The sequence below is a fragment of the Protopterus annectens genome, chromosome 13.part0 (genome assembly GCF_019279795.1).
Source record: "Protopterus annectens isolate FY-2018-M chromosome 13.part0, PAN1.0, whole genome shotgun sequence".
Classification (NCBI taxonomy): Eukaryota; Metazoa; Chordata; order Ceratodontiformes; family Protopteridae; genus Protopterus; species Protopterus annectens.
Genome location: NC_056747.1, coordinates 1,054,099,428 through 1,054,117,905, shown reverse-complemented (window position 1 = coordinate 1,054,117,905; position 18,478 = coordinate 1,054,099,428). Strand labels below are relative to the sequence as shown.

Here is an 18,478-nt window from a genome sequence, read left to right as displayed (position 1 = left end):
ACCAATAGGTCCACCCCATTTTCCTTCTGCATAGCATCCAACAACAATACCTCTATCTCACCAGATGACCATACAAAGCTTTTACGAGTAGTATTTGGCAATAATCTCAAATTTGATCTGCATATCAGTAAAACTATAAAAAACATTAATAAGAAGCTTGCCTCATTATATTGAAGAAAAGATTTTCTAACTCCATTAGCTAGGACTGCAACCGCCTGCTCACACCTACTCTCTACCCTTCTATATGCCTACCCCATACTCTCCAGTTTGATCAAAACTGAACTTAGTAAGCTCTCCCACTGTTACACCCATATTGCCAGATTTGCCATAGGCTCAACATATAGGACATATCCCTGTCAAAACATCAGTCTTCTCGGGTGGCTAAAACTACCTAGCCTACTTCTGTTCAGTCAGCTTATAGTAGCACACAAAATTCTGTACCACCCTGAAAATATTCCCGACACTCAAAAATATCATAAAGCCATACAGTAATTCAAGGCAACTACGGTCATCCAATAAAACTGTTGGTCCAAACCCACAAAGCCATTAAATGAGTCGCCGACTCCCTGTTTGCCAACGTCGTTAGTAAAACTTGGAATCCACTTCCATCTAACCTTACCTTCGAACCTTCTTTAAGTCTCTTCAAAAAAGGTCTCAAACAATATTTTAAAGGGCACTGGCTTTGTCCCTGTACAAACTATGATTAATCACTACTTATTCAGTGACTTATTTAAATTATTATTGTACGCGTGTCTTGCTCATAATAGCTTGCTGCAACCTGTTGTTTTTTGTATACTATTACACACTGTGTTGATTGTGAGTACCTACTAGAGAGCTTTGTAAATATGTTTGACTCATATCGGTTATGTTCTGTGTGTGTTATCTGGACCTTTTCTTCCTGGGCCTCCGCTAAAAATGGACATATACCCAGTCGGACTATCCCGGTCAACAAATGTAAAATAAATAAATATTAGTTGACAGAACATGGTATCTCCTTTATGTGTTCTGTAGGGTGTGGTCTGTTTTCAGTTTTCCCCTTGTTCTTTAGGGTGTGGTCTGTCTTCAGTTTTCCCTCATGGACATTCAGAGGAATCTCTAAGTAGGGCATGCTTTTACGTTGCATAGTACAGAGAACTGCTCTTCAAAACATTTGCTGTTATACTGACCACCTGCTAGCTAGCTCACTATATCTTGAATTAATTTCCCCTCCCACCTATCTGTCTATCTGTTTTCCAATAACCTGCTTTATCCTTTACAAAGTCACAGTGACACAGGAGCCTGTCCTAGCAGCCAATGAGTTTAAGGCATTGGAACCTGTTCTGGTCAAGGCGCCTGTTTGCAGAGCGCACACTTGCACTTACTACACTTGACACCCATGGACAATTTGGAAATAGCAGCTCACTTGCTGCATGTGTTTTGGGAGTTGGCAAGACTCTGAAGCGCGTGGAGAAAATTCCCTTGTGAATGCAGGGACGACATGCAGTCTCTATAGACAGGGCACCTCAGCCAAGAAAAGAACAAGAGAAACCTCTGACTGTGAGGCTGCAGTGCTGCTTATTGTACCCCTGCTTATTGTTAATTAGTACAGATGATTGGCTGGGTTAAGTTTACTTATGTAGTGCTCATTTTTGATGTCTCCACCTTAGAAGGCTGGGTACAGACACAAAAGTGCACGTTTGTTTAGTATTTCACAATACGTTTTTCTTGGTTTGTGTGAAATAAATGTATTTGATTTTATTTAAACCATTACTTCATATGTTTGCTCTTCAGCATGAATTGTTAGCTAGATGCACTTTCCAAACTACCAGACTTAGCTGTAGCTATGTAGATCTAAGCCTGAGCTAATTTTTGTTTCTTGATACCTCTCTGTGCTGTGTGCATTCAATTGAAATTTGTTTTAATCCTCTCTCTAGCTTACCTCCTCCTGCTCTTGATCTACTAGATCACATGCTTACTCTCGATCCCAGCAAACGCTGCACAGCTGAGCAAGCTATTCATAGTGAGTTCCTGAGAGATGTTGACCCCAGCAAAATGGCTACTCCAAAGTAAGTGCCTGGTTTCATTGGGTAATTTGTGCTTCATTACAAACCATTTTGGTTTTGAGGAAGGAGAGAATGTATTTCTGTGAAAGCAGGTAAAAGGTAGTGAAAAAAATTAAAAGGTTGTTATGTGAAAGATTTTCTGGATTTCGAGGATGGGAATGTAGCTGTCTTTAGACAAATGAGTTGGAAAGAACTGGGTACTGCATTGTAAAATAGCTAACATTCAAGAAACAATATTGCTTTGTTTATGCTTAAAAAAGCATTCAAACTGAAAACCACTTCTCTGCATTCAGAAAAATAATTGCTTTATGGCAGTGTTACAAATTTCAGCATTAAAAACATTTTTTTTTATGTGGTATTTCTTTAGCCATGCATGTTAAGTGAAATTTGTCTCTGGATAGAAATGCTGCTAACTTCAGAATATACCAGTTTCATTGTTGTCACATTGCAAATTTTAGAAGTGCATTACTAAGAAAGTAGCAGTGCCAGTGAATTTATGGATTTGCATTCATTTTACTTGAAAGGGATCTCCGTTTTTTCTATGAAGTTGTTTGCATTCTTTTAACTATTCACGAAAGTAGTGTTAACATTTTTTGTTGGTTAACTACTTGTATAGGTTTAATTTTAAGCAAAAAATTAAAATTTGGAATTGTCAGTTAACTTCTTGCACATGTTTAACTATTCAAAATTAAAATTTAGAATTGCCAGTTAACTTCTTGCACACGTTTAACTATTCACAGAAGAATTGGAGCTGAGAATTTTTCTTTTAACCACTTGGCATAGACACATTTGTGTTGGATATAAAATGCAATGAGACTTATTAAAGTAATCAGTGTCATATATTCAGAGTTCAGTTTGAACTATCTTTACTTATGATGATGTGCTGTGTGATTTTCACACAGTAACCTCATAATCTTTGTCATCCCAGAGGTCCACCTATTCTGTTCTTCATTTGCACAGTTCAGATATTAGTTATTGCTTCTGTAAAATTATATTTAATATACATACTTTTTTGTTGTATATTCTTGGTGATTTAAACTTAACTGAATCCAAAATTGGCAAGAGGAGGAATTACCTCTCAACTATCCAGGTTTTTGCCTTATATTTTTTAGTTTGTTCCTCATAAAAATTTGTGTTTTTTTTTTTTTTTTTTGGCAAATTATTGAAGATTGAATTCTCTAAATAATGGCAGTCGTTTGCGTTTCATAATTCATATCCTTCAGAAAATGCATGCTAACAGACAACCCGTTATTCTAGCAACTTTCTAAGTTTGAAAGAGCAGTATTTAAAATTTGTCATTATTTTCGCCCCCGATTATTTTGGCTTTGTCCAGATTTCTTGTGCTGTGAGGTGGAGAGCTATGGAAGAAGACTGTTTATGAGACTGGTAGAAGGTTTCTTCTTTGTGTTCATCAGGGTTGCTGAATTTTATGCAACTGTGACTTCCTTCTGAAGAATGTCTGGGACCTGGTAGGTCTGTATTTGCTTAAGGATTCTGTATTGTTGCCAGGCAACTCACAAACCTTAACCGTAGATGCTTTAGACCGTCCATGAATGATACCCATGGGCCTTTAGGGAAAGTGGACCAGTAAAAAAATGGAAAGGTACATAAGTGTGAAAGATTATGACCTTGATTTATGCCCTGCAGATATTCAGAACAGTGTGTCATCCAGGAACGTTAAAAGTAGCAGCAGGCAGTACTACTTTGATGTACACCAGCAAAAAGGGAAGGGAGCGCCTCTTACACATTTTGCAGGTAAGCAGTGTTGCCAAACCTGTATCCCCTTAAACCAGAATTCATTGGCTGACCATCTGAGTGGGTCACCTTGCACTCTGCATTAATGGAAACTGGACAAGGCAAGTCTTTCTCAGGTTGGTAGGTGTTCATATAGAATGTCTTGTTTGCCTAGAAGGACAGTCACCAGTTAAAGTAATAGGTTCATAGGTAGGTACTAAGCTATATGCCCAAGGGCATTTATAAACCTAGACAGTGTGTGTCAGCTTTCACCGCCGCATTGATTAATTAACTGAGCCTCTGTCAAGAAGGGCCAATGAAGTGATCCCAGGGGTGTATTTTCTGTTACCCATCCACTAATCAAGGTTTCTCTTGAAGAGTGTTAGTGAGGGGCTCTGCCTAATGTAGATAGGAATTTTGTTCCAAAGCATGGGGAGTCTTTGTGACAGGAATCTATCCCTCCAGCATGTTCTATTTAATGTTGTGGCAAGGTTTAGTTCACTAGAGCGAGTGGCTCGTAGTGACTTGGATTTCTTTAGGAGGAGCATGTCCATCAATTCTGAGTTGGACATGGCTTTGTAAGTCAGGCCGAGATCACCTCTGAGTAAGCGATATGCCATTGAGTACAGCCGGAGTTTTTCCAGTCGGGCTGCATAGGACATATGTTTGAGGCCAGTAATCCTCTTGGTGAGGTACTTTTGTGGTCTTTCCAGCTGTTGGAAGTGTCTTGTGAGGTACATCCCAAATGGGGCATTGTACTCTATGATGGGTCTGATGAGTGACGAGAAGAGGGGCACTATAACCTCTTTATTTCTAGATGCAAACTCTTTAGTAATTTGATGGGCTGCGTAGAAGGATTTCCTAACTACTTTGGCAATATGATTGTCAAAGGAGAGATTACTGTCTACCTGGGTCCCCAGATCTCTTATTACCTCTTCTGTATTAAGGGGGCTGCCACCTATGTGGTAATTCATGGGTGTTTTGTTTTTCCCAAACGGGATGACTATGCATTTTTTGGCATTTAGCTTGAGATCATGACTTTGACACTAGGTATCTGTCTCAGTAAGACCCTTTTGGAGAATGTCCGTGTCAGCCCAAGAGTCAGTTATGGCTCCCAGTTTGCAGTCATCAGCAAACTTGTTTAGCCATAGTCCTCTTGTGTTTGCCTGTACATCTGAGAAGTATATGCCAAACAGTAGGGATGTTCTTCTTGTTTCACTGTTGCAGTTATTACATTTGAGGTAATCTGCTGGCAGGTTGTCCTCAGTCGGCCTGAATTCCAAAGTCTTCGGTCCTGCGTCAGTTGCTGTCTCCTCTTCCATGACGTCAGGTCATCAGGGGTATAAAACATGCAGCCGATGCCATTTTCTTTAGTCTTTCTTGCCGTGCAGTGCCCGAAGCAGAAGTATTTCGCAAGTGCCGGTCGACCGACTACTGAAATATTCGAGTTTGAGTTTCAGAACCGAAGTCTTCACTAAAGCTAAGTACCCCATTGGGGAAACTTTTTTCTTGCTCCATACTGATGTCAGAAAAAGTTAAAAATTGTATTACTTGTGGGAAGCAAATACCTCATAATGATTTCCATTTATACTGTATTCCTTGCCTAGGCCCTGATCACAATGTGCCTGGCTGTCGGTTTTGTGCTAGATTTAACCAATGCACTATTAAGCGTCGGTATAGTTTTGCCTCAAAGTATTTTGGAAACAGATTTAACTACCCAGAAATGTCGTCTGATAACAATCTGACTACTGGAGTACATAAAAAAACACAAAGAAAAGGACAGAGAGAGACAATCGAGGTCCAAAACCAACGACAAAGCTTCTCCTAAGCCAGTTGCCGGTTCGCCGGTACTCGGGCACTTTCGCAGCCCTTAATACCCGCTACCTTCGAGTTGCAGGCCCCTACCGACACCCATGTGGAGTCCGGCATGCCGCGAGATACTCAAAGTATTGGACCGATGGATGTATCTCCCTCGGATGGGTCCGGAGCTGCTGAGCAGGCACCGGCTTCTGAGGGTGTATTCAAACCTCAACATTTGTATATCAAGCCGACGACAGCTGCAAAACCAAAGACAAAAGCAACTCCTAAAACTAAAAACTGACGCATGAGCCACGTACACAGGCCTCTATGCCTAAAAAACAGATGATCAAAATGGCTGAAGACCTCATTACCTTGATTAGGGGTACCCATCCCCCTCCAGATAAGAGGCCTAGGCAAGACACTGATTATGAATCTTCAGATCAGGTTTCTATTTCTTCTGATTCCTCTTCTGATCAGGAATTATCTATTCCTCCGTATGAGGATTCTGATGCAGAGGTGTCTATACCATCTGCGTCTCCTCCTGAGGATTATTCATTTGGAGAAACCTTGCATACTTTGAGGGAGCATTTTCACTGGGAGAGTCAAGACTTCTCAGAATCAAAAAAGAGGCTCAGGGATTTCCTTCTCCCTCAGCACAGGCCTTTAGCCATTCACCCTGTTTTAGACATAGTGGATGATGCGTTTTCGGAGTCAAGCTTGACCCCTGACTCCTTACCCTCCGGCTCCCAGTAAGCCTGACAATATTACAGGGTCCCTGATTCACATACATTTTTATTTAGAAACCCTGCTGCTGATCCTGAAACAATTTCACATGGTCCAAAGGGAGTTAAGGCCTCAACAGCAAAAAATCCTACCCCCTCTGACAGAGATTCAAGGGCACTGGACAGATGGGGAAAAAAGGTTTATACATCTGCAACCTTGGCAATCAGGGCCTTAAACTGTCAATTTCATATGCTTAAGTACCAGCAACATGTTATGGGATTGCTGAAACAGAAAATGATGTTGATTTCAGAATGTGCAGATAATAAAGAATTGCAGGAATTATTGCATGCAGCTGAACAGGTTGGAAAGCATACTTTGCAACGTGGTTTTGACTCCTTAGAGGCCTCCTGCAGGGCCGCAGTTACTGGATCTGTGATTAGGAGGCATGCCTGGTTAAAGGAACAGAATTTGCCTGATCATGTTGAAGCTAAATTGCTAGATGCACCTTTACAGCATGATTCTCTGTTTGGTATTAAGGCAGAAGAGGTTTTAACGAAAATGGAAGACAAAGCTAAGTCTATGCAAACTGTTAAAGACTTCTTACAAGTGCAGCCACCTAGATTCAGTAGACACTGGCCTACAAAAAATTGGTCCTTTCTTGTGTCAGACAGAGCTCAAAGGGGCAAATCCAGATGCCCTAAGGGTTCCAGATACCAGGCGCAAGATTCATACAGGTCAAAGCAATGGGGCGCTTCTACCTCCAAATCTGGAGGAGATAAAGCACAAACCTACAGAAAACAATCCCAATGACTTCCCTCTGCCTACTCCAAGCACTTATCTTTTGGCAGCACCCATAGGGGGAAAGTTAGCACTTTTTGCTCAAAATTGGCAGTTAATAACCCAGGACAAATGGGTACTAAACATAGTATCACAGGGATACATATTCCATTTCCACACTTTGCCAGTGGCAAATGGTTGGCCAGATCTGCCAAAAAATCAATTGGGCAGAGGCATAGAAACAGATTACGTCCCTCATGGATATGGGGGCCATTCAGCCAGTACCAGAACAGGAAAAAGGACAAGGTTTTTACTCAAGACTGTTCTTGGTACACAGAAAGGACAAGGCCTGGCGGCCAATAGTGGATTTATCGATTTTGAACACATACCTGGACATTCCAAAATTCAGAATGCTGAATTTGCAGCAGCTTCTGCCCAGGTTGGGCAAGAATGCTTGGCTGGTGACATTAGACCTAAAAGAGGCACACCTGCATGTCCCAATAAGACAGTCGTGCAGAAGATACGTTGGAGTCAAGGCTGGCTTAATGCATTTCCAATTCTTTGCACTAACTTTTGGCTTATCTACTGCGCCCAGGGTCTTTACAAAGTGCCTGGCATCAGTAATTGCATTTTACAGACAAAGAAGTATACAAATATATCCTTACTTAGACGACTGTCTCATTCAAGCAGAGAAGAAGGAAACTCTTCTTCGACACCTGGCGTTTGGAAAAGGCTTTTAACATGCCTAGGGCACAATAAATGAAAAGAAATTACAACTGGTACCCTGTCAAAAGATAACATTCCTGGGTGCAAGCTTGAATACAACTCCCCAGATGGCTTACCTCACGCCAGACAAGCAAAGGCAACTGACTACTTACTTCAAACTGATGGCAACAAAGACCCAGTTATCTGCAAGACAAATTCTGCAGGCTCTGGGCTTCATGGCATCCTGCATCCTACTGATTCCATATGCAAGACTGCATATGAGGAAACTTCAATGTTACCTGAAAAGTTTATGGAGTCAACATTCTCACAGTCTGGAAGCAATGATTCCTCTAATTTCCTGCCTATAACAGGAGTTTCTATGGTGGGCAAAGGCATGTCACCAAAACATAGGACGGGCCATCACTCTCCCCCCTGCCAGCCAAACCTTAACAACAGATGCATCGGATTATGCCTGGGGGCCCCACATGGCAGGAAGATGCATTCAGGGCATATGGACCCCAAAACAAATGCATCTGCATATCAACCAGAAAGAAATGCTAGCTGTTCAAAATGCCCTAACAGCCTTCAAGGACTTACTTCATCCAGGACAACTACTGATAAAGACGGACAGCACCACAGTCATGTGGTATATAAACAAGCCAGGGGGCACACACTCATACCCCCTTTGCAGATTAGACATGGCATTGTGGGACACAGCTTTGACCTACCAAATACATCTTCAAGCTCAATTCCTGCCAGGAAAACAAAATGCACTGGCAGACTATTTAAGCAGAAACGTTATGGATCCTCACAAGTGGAAACTAAATCCACAAGTCTTCAGCATGATAACAGAGAAATGGGGGAGGCCAGACATAGATCTATTTGCCTCTCCTCAAAATTATCAGTTGAAAAGTTTCTGCCCAAGGACTTATCACAGACAAGCATGGAAAGTGGATGCCCTATCCTTCAGATGGAAAAACCTATCAGTTTACACCTTTACTCCTCTGCCTCTTCTCCCCAAGGTCCTCCTTAAAGTTGGACAGGAGAAACCAAAGATGGTACTAATTGCCCCGGACTGGCCCCGCCAGTACTGGTACCCACTCCTAAGGAACTTGTCTCAATACCAGCTTGGACCTTACCTCAAAGACCTCAACTACTGTCCCAGCAAAATAATCAGATCCTGCACAATCAACTACAGACACTGAACTTGACAGCATGGCTGATCATGTAGTTATACAAACAACACCTCTCAGTAAAGCTGTGATGGATGTCATTTTGGAAGCCAGAAGGCCTAGTACTAGAAAATCTTATGCTGACAAATGGAAGAGATTCTGTGCTTGGAATCAAGCACAAGGAACTGATACAGCAGAACCAACTATTCCTCAGATATTACAATACTTAACTGAGATGCTTGACAAAGGCCTATCTTTCTCATCAGTCAAAATCCATGCCTCTGCCATTTCGGCTCATTACAATACAGAGCCACCAATCTTTTCTCATCCTTTACTAAAGCAGTATCTTAGGGGAGCCAAAAATTTAAGGCCTCCTAGAAGATCACCATTACCTGCATGGGACCTCAATTATGTATTGGAAAAGCTCACCCTGCCTCTATTTGAACCTGCTGCTACCGCTGATATAAAGTTCTTATCATGGAAAACAGCTCTGCTACTAGCAATTACTTCAGCAAGAAGAGTTTCAGAGCTACAGGCCCTCATGGCTGTAGAGCCTTTTATCATATTTTACCCAAACAGGGTGTCTCTTAGAACAAATCCTACTTTTATGCCTAAGGTGGTTTCCAGTGTGGCTCTTAACCAAACAATTCATCTGCCAACTTTTTATCCAAATCCGCAGAACAAGGGGGAGAGAATTCTGCATTCCTTGGACGTACACAGCTAAGATTCTGCTTGAGCAGGACTAAAGCTCTAAGAAAAACTGAGCAATTACTAGTGTCATATGCTGCAGGATCAGAAGGAAAGGCTATTTCAAAGCAGACATTTTCAAATTGGATAAGCCACTGCATCTGTTTCTGCTACTTACACCATGGTAAACCTGTGCCCAAGGGCATTGGGTCTCATTCCACCAGAGCTGCAGCTACTTCAGCAGCCTTTCTCAGAGGAGTACCAACCAAAGACATTCTAGAGGCTGCTACTTGGAGTTCTGTTCACACCTTTACAAAGCATTATCGTTTGCCTCTCTACTCTAAGTCCAGGGCAGGCTTTACCACTGCAGTGCTGCAGGGCCTTATAGCCGCACCTAATGCTGTTTAGCTCTAGCCTCCCAACCATAGCTTTGGGATTCTACCCAAATGTAATGACTGCGACAGTAAAACACGAAGAACATAGTACAGTTGTGTACACTTACCATAGATGTAGATTTTCGAGTGTATTCACTGTTGCAGTCCAGGTTACCCTCCTGCCATTCCCCTGTCATTCTGGAGTTTATCTTTCCTTTTCTATCTTCTACAACCTGTGTGGTGTATTTGCTTGTAGATGAAGGTAACGTTTATATTGATGCATGTATATATATATATATATATATATTTTTTGCTACCTTTTTTTGGGGCACCTGACATCGGGGGCAAGAAACACTAAAGAAAATGGCATCGGCTGCATGTTTTATACCCCTGACGACCTGACGTCATGGAAGAGAAGACAGCAGCCAACGCAGGACCCAAGACTTTGGAATTCAGGCCAACTGAGGCATCCTGCCAACAGATTACCCAAATGTAATGACTGCAACAGTGAATACACTCGAACATCTACATTTATGGTAAATGTACACAACTGTACTTTGCCTATTCCATCTGCATACTGATCAGTACAAGAGAACATAGTTTGTGATGTCTGGAAGAAATTCTACATTATACCCCTTCATAAAGGAGTAAGCTCCACTGATCCTCCTAATTTCAGGCCTATTGCTGGTCTGTCACCCCATCAAAGATTCTTAAAAAATGCATTCATAATCAGCTCCTTGGTTATCTTGCTGCAAGAAAATCTCCTCTCCCCCACCCAATGTTGCTTTTTCCCTAATCTCAGCACTTCCACCACACTAACATTTTTCATACAGACTGTCTCCAGATCTCGAGGTAACAATAAACTTGTCTTGTCTATTCCTTGACCCCTCTAAAGCCTGTGACACTGTCTCTCACAATCTACTTCTGTCCAAAGTATCTACCCTTAATCTTTCCAACTCTGGTCTTGGCTGGTTCTCCAGCTAACCTCTCTAACAGACTTCAGTCTGTAAGATGGCTTTCAGCATCATCCCCCTTACTTCCATTCCAAACCTGGGTTCCCCAAGGCTCCATCCTTGGATCCGTACTATTTAACATCTTCACTAACAACCCATATCTCTACTGTCCTCATTCCTCCTTAATACAGTAATCTGATGACTCTGCAGTAGTTTCCACCTCTGACAGCCTCCCCTACCTACTCACCATTACCCAAGATACTCTACACTGTCAAAAAATGTTTAACTTCTAACCAACTCATACTCTAGCCTTTCCTGTTTCCACCCTTATAAATAGAACCATTACTGAAGGAACAATCCCATCTATCTAGAAAGTCTCCCATATTATCCCACTGCACAAAGGGGGCAACTCAACTGAACTCTCAAACTACTGCCTAATAGTTTTACTCTCTCCTTTAGCTAAAATAATGTAAAAATGTATTCACCGCCAACTACTAGACCACCTACTGCAAAATAACTTACCAGCTAACTGTCTGCAAGGCTTTAGGCCTCACCATAGTGCCACTACAGCCTTCTTAAACTGTATTAACAATAACCGAAACAACAATAATCTATCCTCAGCACTCTTTATTGACCTATCAAAAGTCTTTTTATGGTCAACCATCAGCTTCTTTTGAATATACTTAAGTCTCTCTCAGTAGATAAACAGGCTTTAAAATGGTTTAAATCCTACCTTGAAATTAGGCAACAGGCTGTGCTTTGGGAGAATAATCAATCCTCTCACCTTCCTATTACCCTAGGAGTCCCTCAAGGTTCTATCCTGGGCCCTCTCCTTTTCTCAATTTTCATCAGTGATCTTAATCTAATACTTCCTCAAGCTACATGTATCCAATATGCTGATGACTCCACACTAATATGCTCTGCTACCTCTGCACCTCCACTCCAGTCCATTACCCAAACAGTGCTTAACATAATAGAAAGCTGGTTCCTACAGCATAGCCTCCTCCTGAATCCTAAAAAGACAAAACTACTACTCTTCACTCCCACACAAAGGTCCCCCCAATTGACTTTGCAGTTATATCCAATGATGGCATTGCCATATCTCACTACCCAACCAAGATCTTAGGGGTAACAATAGACCATAATCTTAGCTTTGACATGCATATTAACGCAACAATAAAAACAGCAAACAGAAAATTAGGCTCCCTCTATAGGATTAAACCCTTCCTTACTCCAACAGCTAGAACAACTGTTGCCCACACCCATCTAATTTTCACCCTCCTCTACGCCTCTCCCATCTATACCAACCTGTCAAAAAACAACCTTAACAAACTAGCTATCTCCTACAATAATATTGCCAGATTTGCTACTTGTTCCTCATTTAGAACCCACCACTGTCAAACCCTAAAGCAACTAGGTTGGCTAGAACTTCATAATCCACTTCAGATTCAACAACTTATTATTGCCCATAAGATCCTCTATCCTCCTAAAAATACTCCTATACTTACTATCCTTCTAACCCCCTACAGTAATTTGACAACCTTTCGCTCAGCCAGTAAAGTACTAATATCTACATTCAAATCCAAAAATAAGGCTGGTGATTCTCTGTTTGTCAACACTGGTGGCAAATCCTGGAACCTGCTTCCCAAGGAACTCTCATCTCTCTCCTCAGTGAAACTGTTCAAAAAACAACTCAGAGAATACCTTAATAACCACTGGTTATGCCCATGTAGTAACCCAGACTAATCTTACCACCATTTTCTCTGAACCCTACCTATATAACCATTTGCAATTTATTCCAACTCTCTCTATGCCTCAGAGAGTAGACCCACCTATACTAATTCAGTCTTTTCAGGTGTGTATAGTAGTATAGTACATAGGATCCTCCTTAAATTATGTACTGGCATAGTTTGCAGCTTGCAGCATTGCTTGTTTTCACATATAAATATCTATATAGACATTCTTTATCTTTCTTATTACATGTTACCTTAACGTTATGTTACTATAGGGTAAATTGGATGACTCGCTGTTAAAGACTGTACCTGAAGCTTCTATATTTGTTAGTGTGTTTTTCACTTCTCTTTCTTATTGTGTGCTACTTTAAATTGTTTGTTATTCAATCTCTTTCTTATCTGTTACTTTTAATAGTACTATTTTTCTATAACATTTGTATTCTTCACCTTAAAATAGTACTGTATCTAAATTTGTTACAGTTTTACTTAATCTATACCTGAAGTTGCTAATATTTTGCTTATGTGGAGTTTCCCCTCCCCCCCCCCCCCCGGGCCTCTACTGAAAATGGACATATATCCAGTTAGACCAGCCCGGTCAACAAATGTAAAATAAATAAATAAATAGAATACTCAACCCAAATAAAACTCAACTGTTCCTCTTCCTCCCTAAATCTCTCCAGCACCACAAATCTACTTTTACTGTATCCTCCCTTAATAGCACAACTATCAAGATTGAATCCCACACTAAACTGTTAGGGGTAATCATTGATGACCAACTAAAATTCAGTCTCCACATCCAAAACTGCATTAGAAAGACTCACCAAAAACTTGGCCTACTGTGTAGAAATAAAACAAATTACACACAAAAGAATCTAAACTCTCTACCACAAGCCTGTCTACTTCCCACCCTTCTATACACAGCCCCAATCCTTACCAGCCTTCAAACAATATCTTCTGACTAAACTAGAACTCACTCCATGAAATTGCTAAATTTGCCACTAATCAGCCCTGTCGCTTACACCACTCCCTAGCTCTAAAAAACCTACAGTGGTTAGAATTGCACCATCAAATCCTTCTGCCTCAACTACACCTGATTCACTCCATTTTAACCAACCCCTCTCCTGTCCTGCTGTCTCATTTCTTGTCACCCCGTACATTGCAAACCATACACTTCACAGGTCAGACCAACTCCTCCTACAGATCTGCAAACCCAGTAAAACCATAGGCAAAATTCTCCATAATCATTCAGTTGCCAATATGTGGAACAAACTGCCCCTGTATTTATGATAAATTCCTAACTCAAAAACTTTAAAAAAACATTAAAAGACTATCTGTTAAACTCCTGGACTTGCTCTTGCTCTGACCCAACCTAATGTACCTCTCCCCTCTATTTCAAGTAACCGGTCCTTTCCAATAATCTGTTCTCCCACTCCTTCTCCTATCCTGCTCCTGTTTCCTCAACATGAACTATACCAACACTCTCTATTTTAGAATTACTATTGCATATTTTAATCCTTAACCTACCCCTTCACGACTGTGAGAAACTGTACTGTGAATAGGCGTAAGATTAAAATGTGTTGTGACTATTGTGCAATTTTTGTTTGTGTTACTATGTTTTAGGATGATACTAGTCAGACTTTATGCTGTTGCCATAATACATGTACTCTGACATTCTATTTGGAGTTTTTCTCCTTGGTTCTCCGCTGAAAAAAGGCATCTGCCTAGTCAGAATAACCTGGTCAATAAATGTCAAATAAACAATCAGAGGAGGTTAGGAAGGACTGGGAAGCAGACTTCAGAGAATTTTTCCCTCAGGTAAACAGCAAATGTTGGATGTGTGATGGGGCAAAAAGAGGTAACTGGGAGCATATCTTCTGGGAGTGTAATGAGTTGGTAGACTGCAGACTGCTCTGTTGGAGATGCTGGGTGAGCACATTGGAGTGGCTAGGGCAATTATTGTTTTGAGCTGTGATAAAAACTCGGAATTGCCCAGACATAATAGGGCTTTGCTGAGTCTAATTATGATGGCTGCTACAAAAGCAATTACTAGAAAATGAAAATCAAACTCTAAACCAACTTTACTAAAAGTAGTGAAGATAGTAAGAGAATTAAAAAACTGGAAATGCAATCTTTAGAAAATGGTAGGACCAAATTACATAGGAAAAAATGGGACCTGTGGGATCAATACATGCAGAGGAGGAACAAGATTTAAAAGAAGGCAGGATTTGAATGAGCTTGTATAATGGTTGGCAGTGACTGGGTGATGTATAATGTTTGCAGCTACAGTTGTGTCACACAGTTTGGAATGTATAATGTTTGCAAGTGAGATTGTCTCACTATGGTTTATTTTCATTTCTATAAATGTAATATGGCCCATGTCATATATGATAATTTAATAAAGATGTTTCTTGTTCAAAACAAAAGGGAATCTTTTTGGTGCCAAAATGGAATGAGGACCTCAAGCCAATATTTGTAACTCTGTTATCTCAACCAGTGTGTCAGACAAAGAAAGTTACAGATGGTCATGGTACAGTCCATCCTCCTGTTGTTGAGGAAGGATGATTGGATGTGCCTGATAGACTTTCAGGATGCATGCTGTCATGTTATGATGGATGAGTGATCTAGAAGGTTTCACAGCTTCCAGCTGGGAGCCAGTCATTTTCAATTTAGGGCCCTACCCTTTAGTCTCACCACAGCCTCGGATAGTCAACAAGTATATGGCGGTGGTCGCAGCTCATCTCAGACTGCAAGTCTTCCCATGCCTAGACGAGTGCTCATTCCCACTCCTACCAGGAATCTCCTCATCTGTGCCAGGGACTCCCTTGCTGTCAGTTGGGTATCACAGTGAACTTGGATAAGTCCTGGTTTCTCCCAGTCCAGACAGTAGAGTTTATAGGTGCTCTCCTGGGTATGACATATCAGATTGCGAGACTTCTAAAGAACATGTTGTCCAAAATATACAGTCAAGCATTATAGGTCCTTTCCTGTCAGAAGCCACCTGCAAAATTGATTCTTCAGCTACTGGAATATGTGGCAGTCTCCATTAACTTGGTCCCTATAGCCAGGTACTCCAGTGAATACTTTCAATACAGTGGTCCATCAGACATCAACCCATGAGTTTCAGAATCCGACTAGGAGATATTTGCAGGACACACGGTGATGGTTGAGTCCTCAAAAATATTCCAGGGATACTCATTTGTCCTTCTCCCAAAGCCACAGTGCCCATGGATGCGTCCCAGATGGTGTGGAGAGGGCATTACATGGGAAAGACTGTTTAAGGCATGTGTTCCCGCGCCGAGGCCCATCTTCACTTCAGTGTTCTGGAGGTAAAGCAGTTCTCCTAGTGTTGCGGGTCTTTTATGATGCCCTACCTCTAGGAGTGGTATCCATTCAGATTGACAACTTGCCAGTAGCCTGGTACTTCAGCACACAAGAGAGAGCACATTCCTCTCTGTTATGTTGAAGCAATGTGAGTGTGGCAATGAGCTGTATCTTCCAGTCCCTTTCTGATAGCAGTGCACAAGTTAGGAAATCCAGTAGTCTGGCAGACAGGTTGAGCAGATGTATCCTTGTACCCTATAAGTAGTCATTCAATCCGGCAGTGGAGAGCAGATTTTCTGTTGCAGGTTCGATCATGCTACATTCTCATGGTCTTCCTCTACAACATGAAATGCAGCAGGAACTATGCCTTGACCCTGCAGGAGGGGAGGTCACGGAGAGGTTCTCTTACCAACATTTGCCCTCCCCGTGACTCCTGTATACTTTAACTGTTGGCCCTCTCATTCCAAAATTTTTGCAGAAAGCATCGGAGAGGAATATCACAGCCATTCTTGTTGCCCCTTTCTGGCATTGACAGGTGTGACTTCCCTTCCTCTGACCTCATTTGGTACACCCCTCCTTGGGTACTGAACCCCAATACATTTCTTTTCTGTTACCAGTCTGGAATGCCTCACCAGACATTCAAGCCCTCATTTAACTGCTTGGTTTCTGTACTTCCAGTGTTTGCTAGTCAGTCCCAGTTTTCTTCCCCAGTAATCCTCATTCTTATATCATCCCAAAGACCATCTACCAGGAAAATTTACAAATACATATGGAAAAGATTTTCTGTTAGCGCCTCTCAATGCAATATGTATCCTTTTTCGGCTTCTCTTCCATATGTTTTACACTTTATGGCTTCCTTTTTCACAATGGGACCAGCGTCTGTAGTATAAAAGTCCAGCTAGCTGCTGATTCACATTTTCATACTGGGGAAAATCAGTCATCCATCACCTCTCTCAGATTATCGAAGGCCTTCTTAAGGTTTTCTTCTTAGGCCCCCCGATTTAGGATTCCACTCCTCCTCAGGACTTTACCATTATGCTACAAGCTGTAATTAAACACCCGTTTGAACCTGCAGCCAAGGTAGACATCAAATTTCTGGCTTGAAAAACATTTTCTGGTTGAAATCACTTCAGCCAGGAATGTGTTAGAACTACCCTGTCTTACAAAACCCTCTTACCCCATCCTAAGGCAAAATAAGGTATCTTTGTGGACAAACTTATCTTTCATTCCTGAAGTGCCCACTGAAACTTCACTAAACCAAGCCATCCTTCTACTGGTTTTCTTCCCAAATTTTAACAATAAAGGGGAGGACATGTTGTACCTGCAGGACTTTCATTGTCTGCGCAATTTCTTTTTACACTGTTAGAGATTTGAAAGTCTGATCAACTATTTTTCTCTTTCTCAAAAGCCAAAGTAGGACAAGGAGTCTTTTAAAGTGACTTTCTTTAGATGGTTATCTGACTGCATCGTGTCTGTGTGTGTGTGTGTGTGTGTGTGTGTGTGTGTGTGTGTATATATATATATATATATATATATGTGTGTGTATATATATATATATATATATATAAGAAAAAGGGCCTTACTTTGCCCAAACTCATTAAGGCTTATTCGACTAGATCTGTATTTACTGCCACCTTCTTCTCAGTGGCTTCTGTTCATGTAATTTGCACTGCTGCTGCTGCTGCCACTAGTCTGATGTTCATCCCTTCACTTGTCAGTATAAATTGGATTTACTCTGCAAAAATAGGGGTGCTTTTGGTTCAGCCGTCTTCCAGAATATCCTTCCATGAGACCACACCAAGAGTTCATCACTTGAAGAGACTGTCACTTCCATTGAGGAATAGATGGTAGAGACAACATCAGATACAAAAGTTATGTACTTACTGTAATGATAGATTTGTGTTGTCTGCTTCGGTCCTCCAACTTCTCACCCTCCTTCCGCTTTTCATTATTTTGGAAGTTAACGTTTATTGGTTTCTGGTATGATGGGTATGGCCTGTCTCCTGTGTATATGTATCTGCTCTTTAAGCTCCAGAGCAGAAGATTGCTGGTTTACAGGCAAACTGCACCTGAGGTAATGTTGGAAACAATAGGATATTATGGGTAAGAGGGAGGAGCCTAAGCTTTGGATTCAAAGTCTAGAGTGGCTGAAGTCGGATCTAAGGACAGATCTGACGATCCATCTGTTGCAAAAGGACAGACAACACAGATCTATCATTATGCCAAGTACATAGCTTTCATTTAAACAGTTTTAAGAGTGATTCTGCTTAGGGCTTGTCTAGTACTGTTTGTTAAACAACCAGGTGTATTGGGCTATACTACCAGGCTGAACAAGGAGAGGGTGACTGTGAGCTGCCTATCAGGAGCTAGGATCCGCCACATAACACACGCACTCAAGTCACTCCAAAGCAAGTACAAATATGACTCCGTCATTGTCCATGCTGGCGTGAATGACCT

The 18,478-nt window shown here is 41.3% G+C and overlaps 1 protein-coding gene across 3 annotated transcripts in view; it reads left to right on the top strand.

Moving 5' to 3' along the window:
• The window catches only part of CDK12 (cyclin dependent kinase 12), a 719,108-nt gene that overhangs the window by 553,320 nt on the left and 147,310 nt on the right, over window positions 1–18,478 (top strand). For all 3 annotated transcript variants that reach the window (XM_044055049.1, XM_044055050.1, XM_044055051.1), the window contains one exon: window positions 1,914–2,045. In XM_044055049.1, the coding sequence (XP_043910984.1) occupies window positions 1,914–2,045 (132 nt within the window). The remainder of the gene's footprint in view (window positions 1–1,913; window positions 2,046–18,478) is intronic.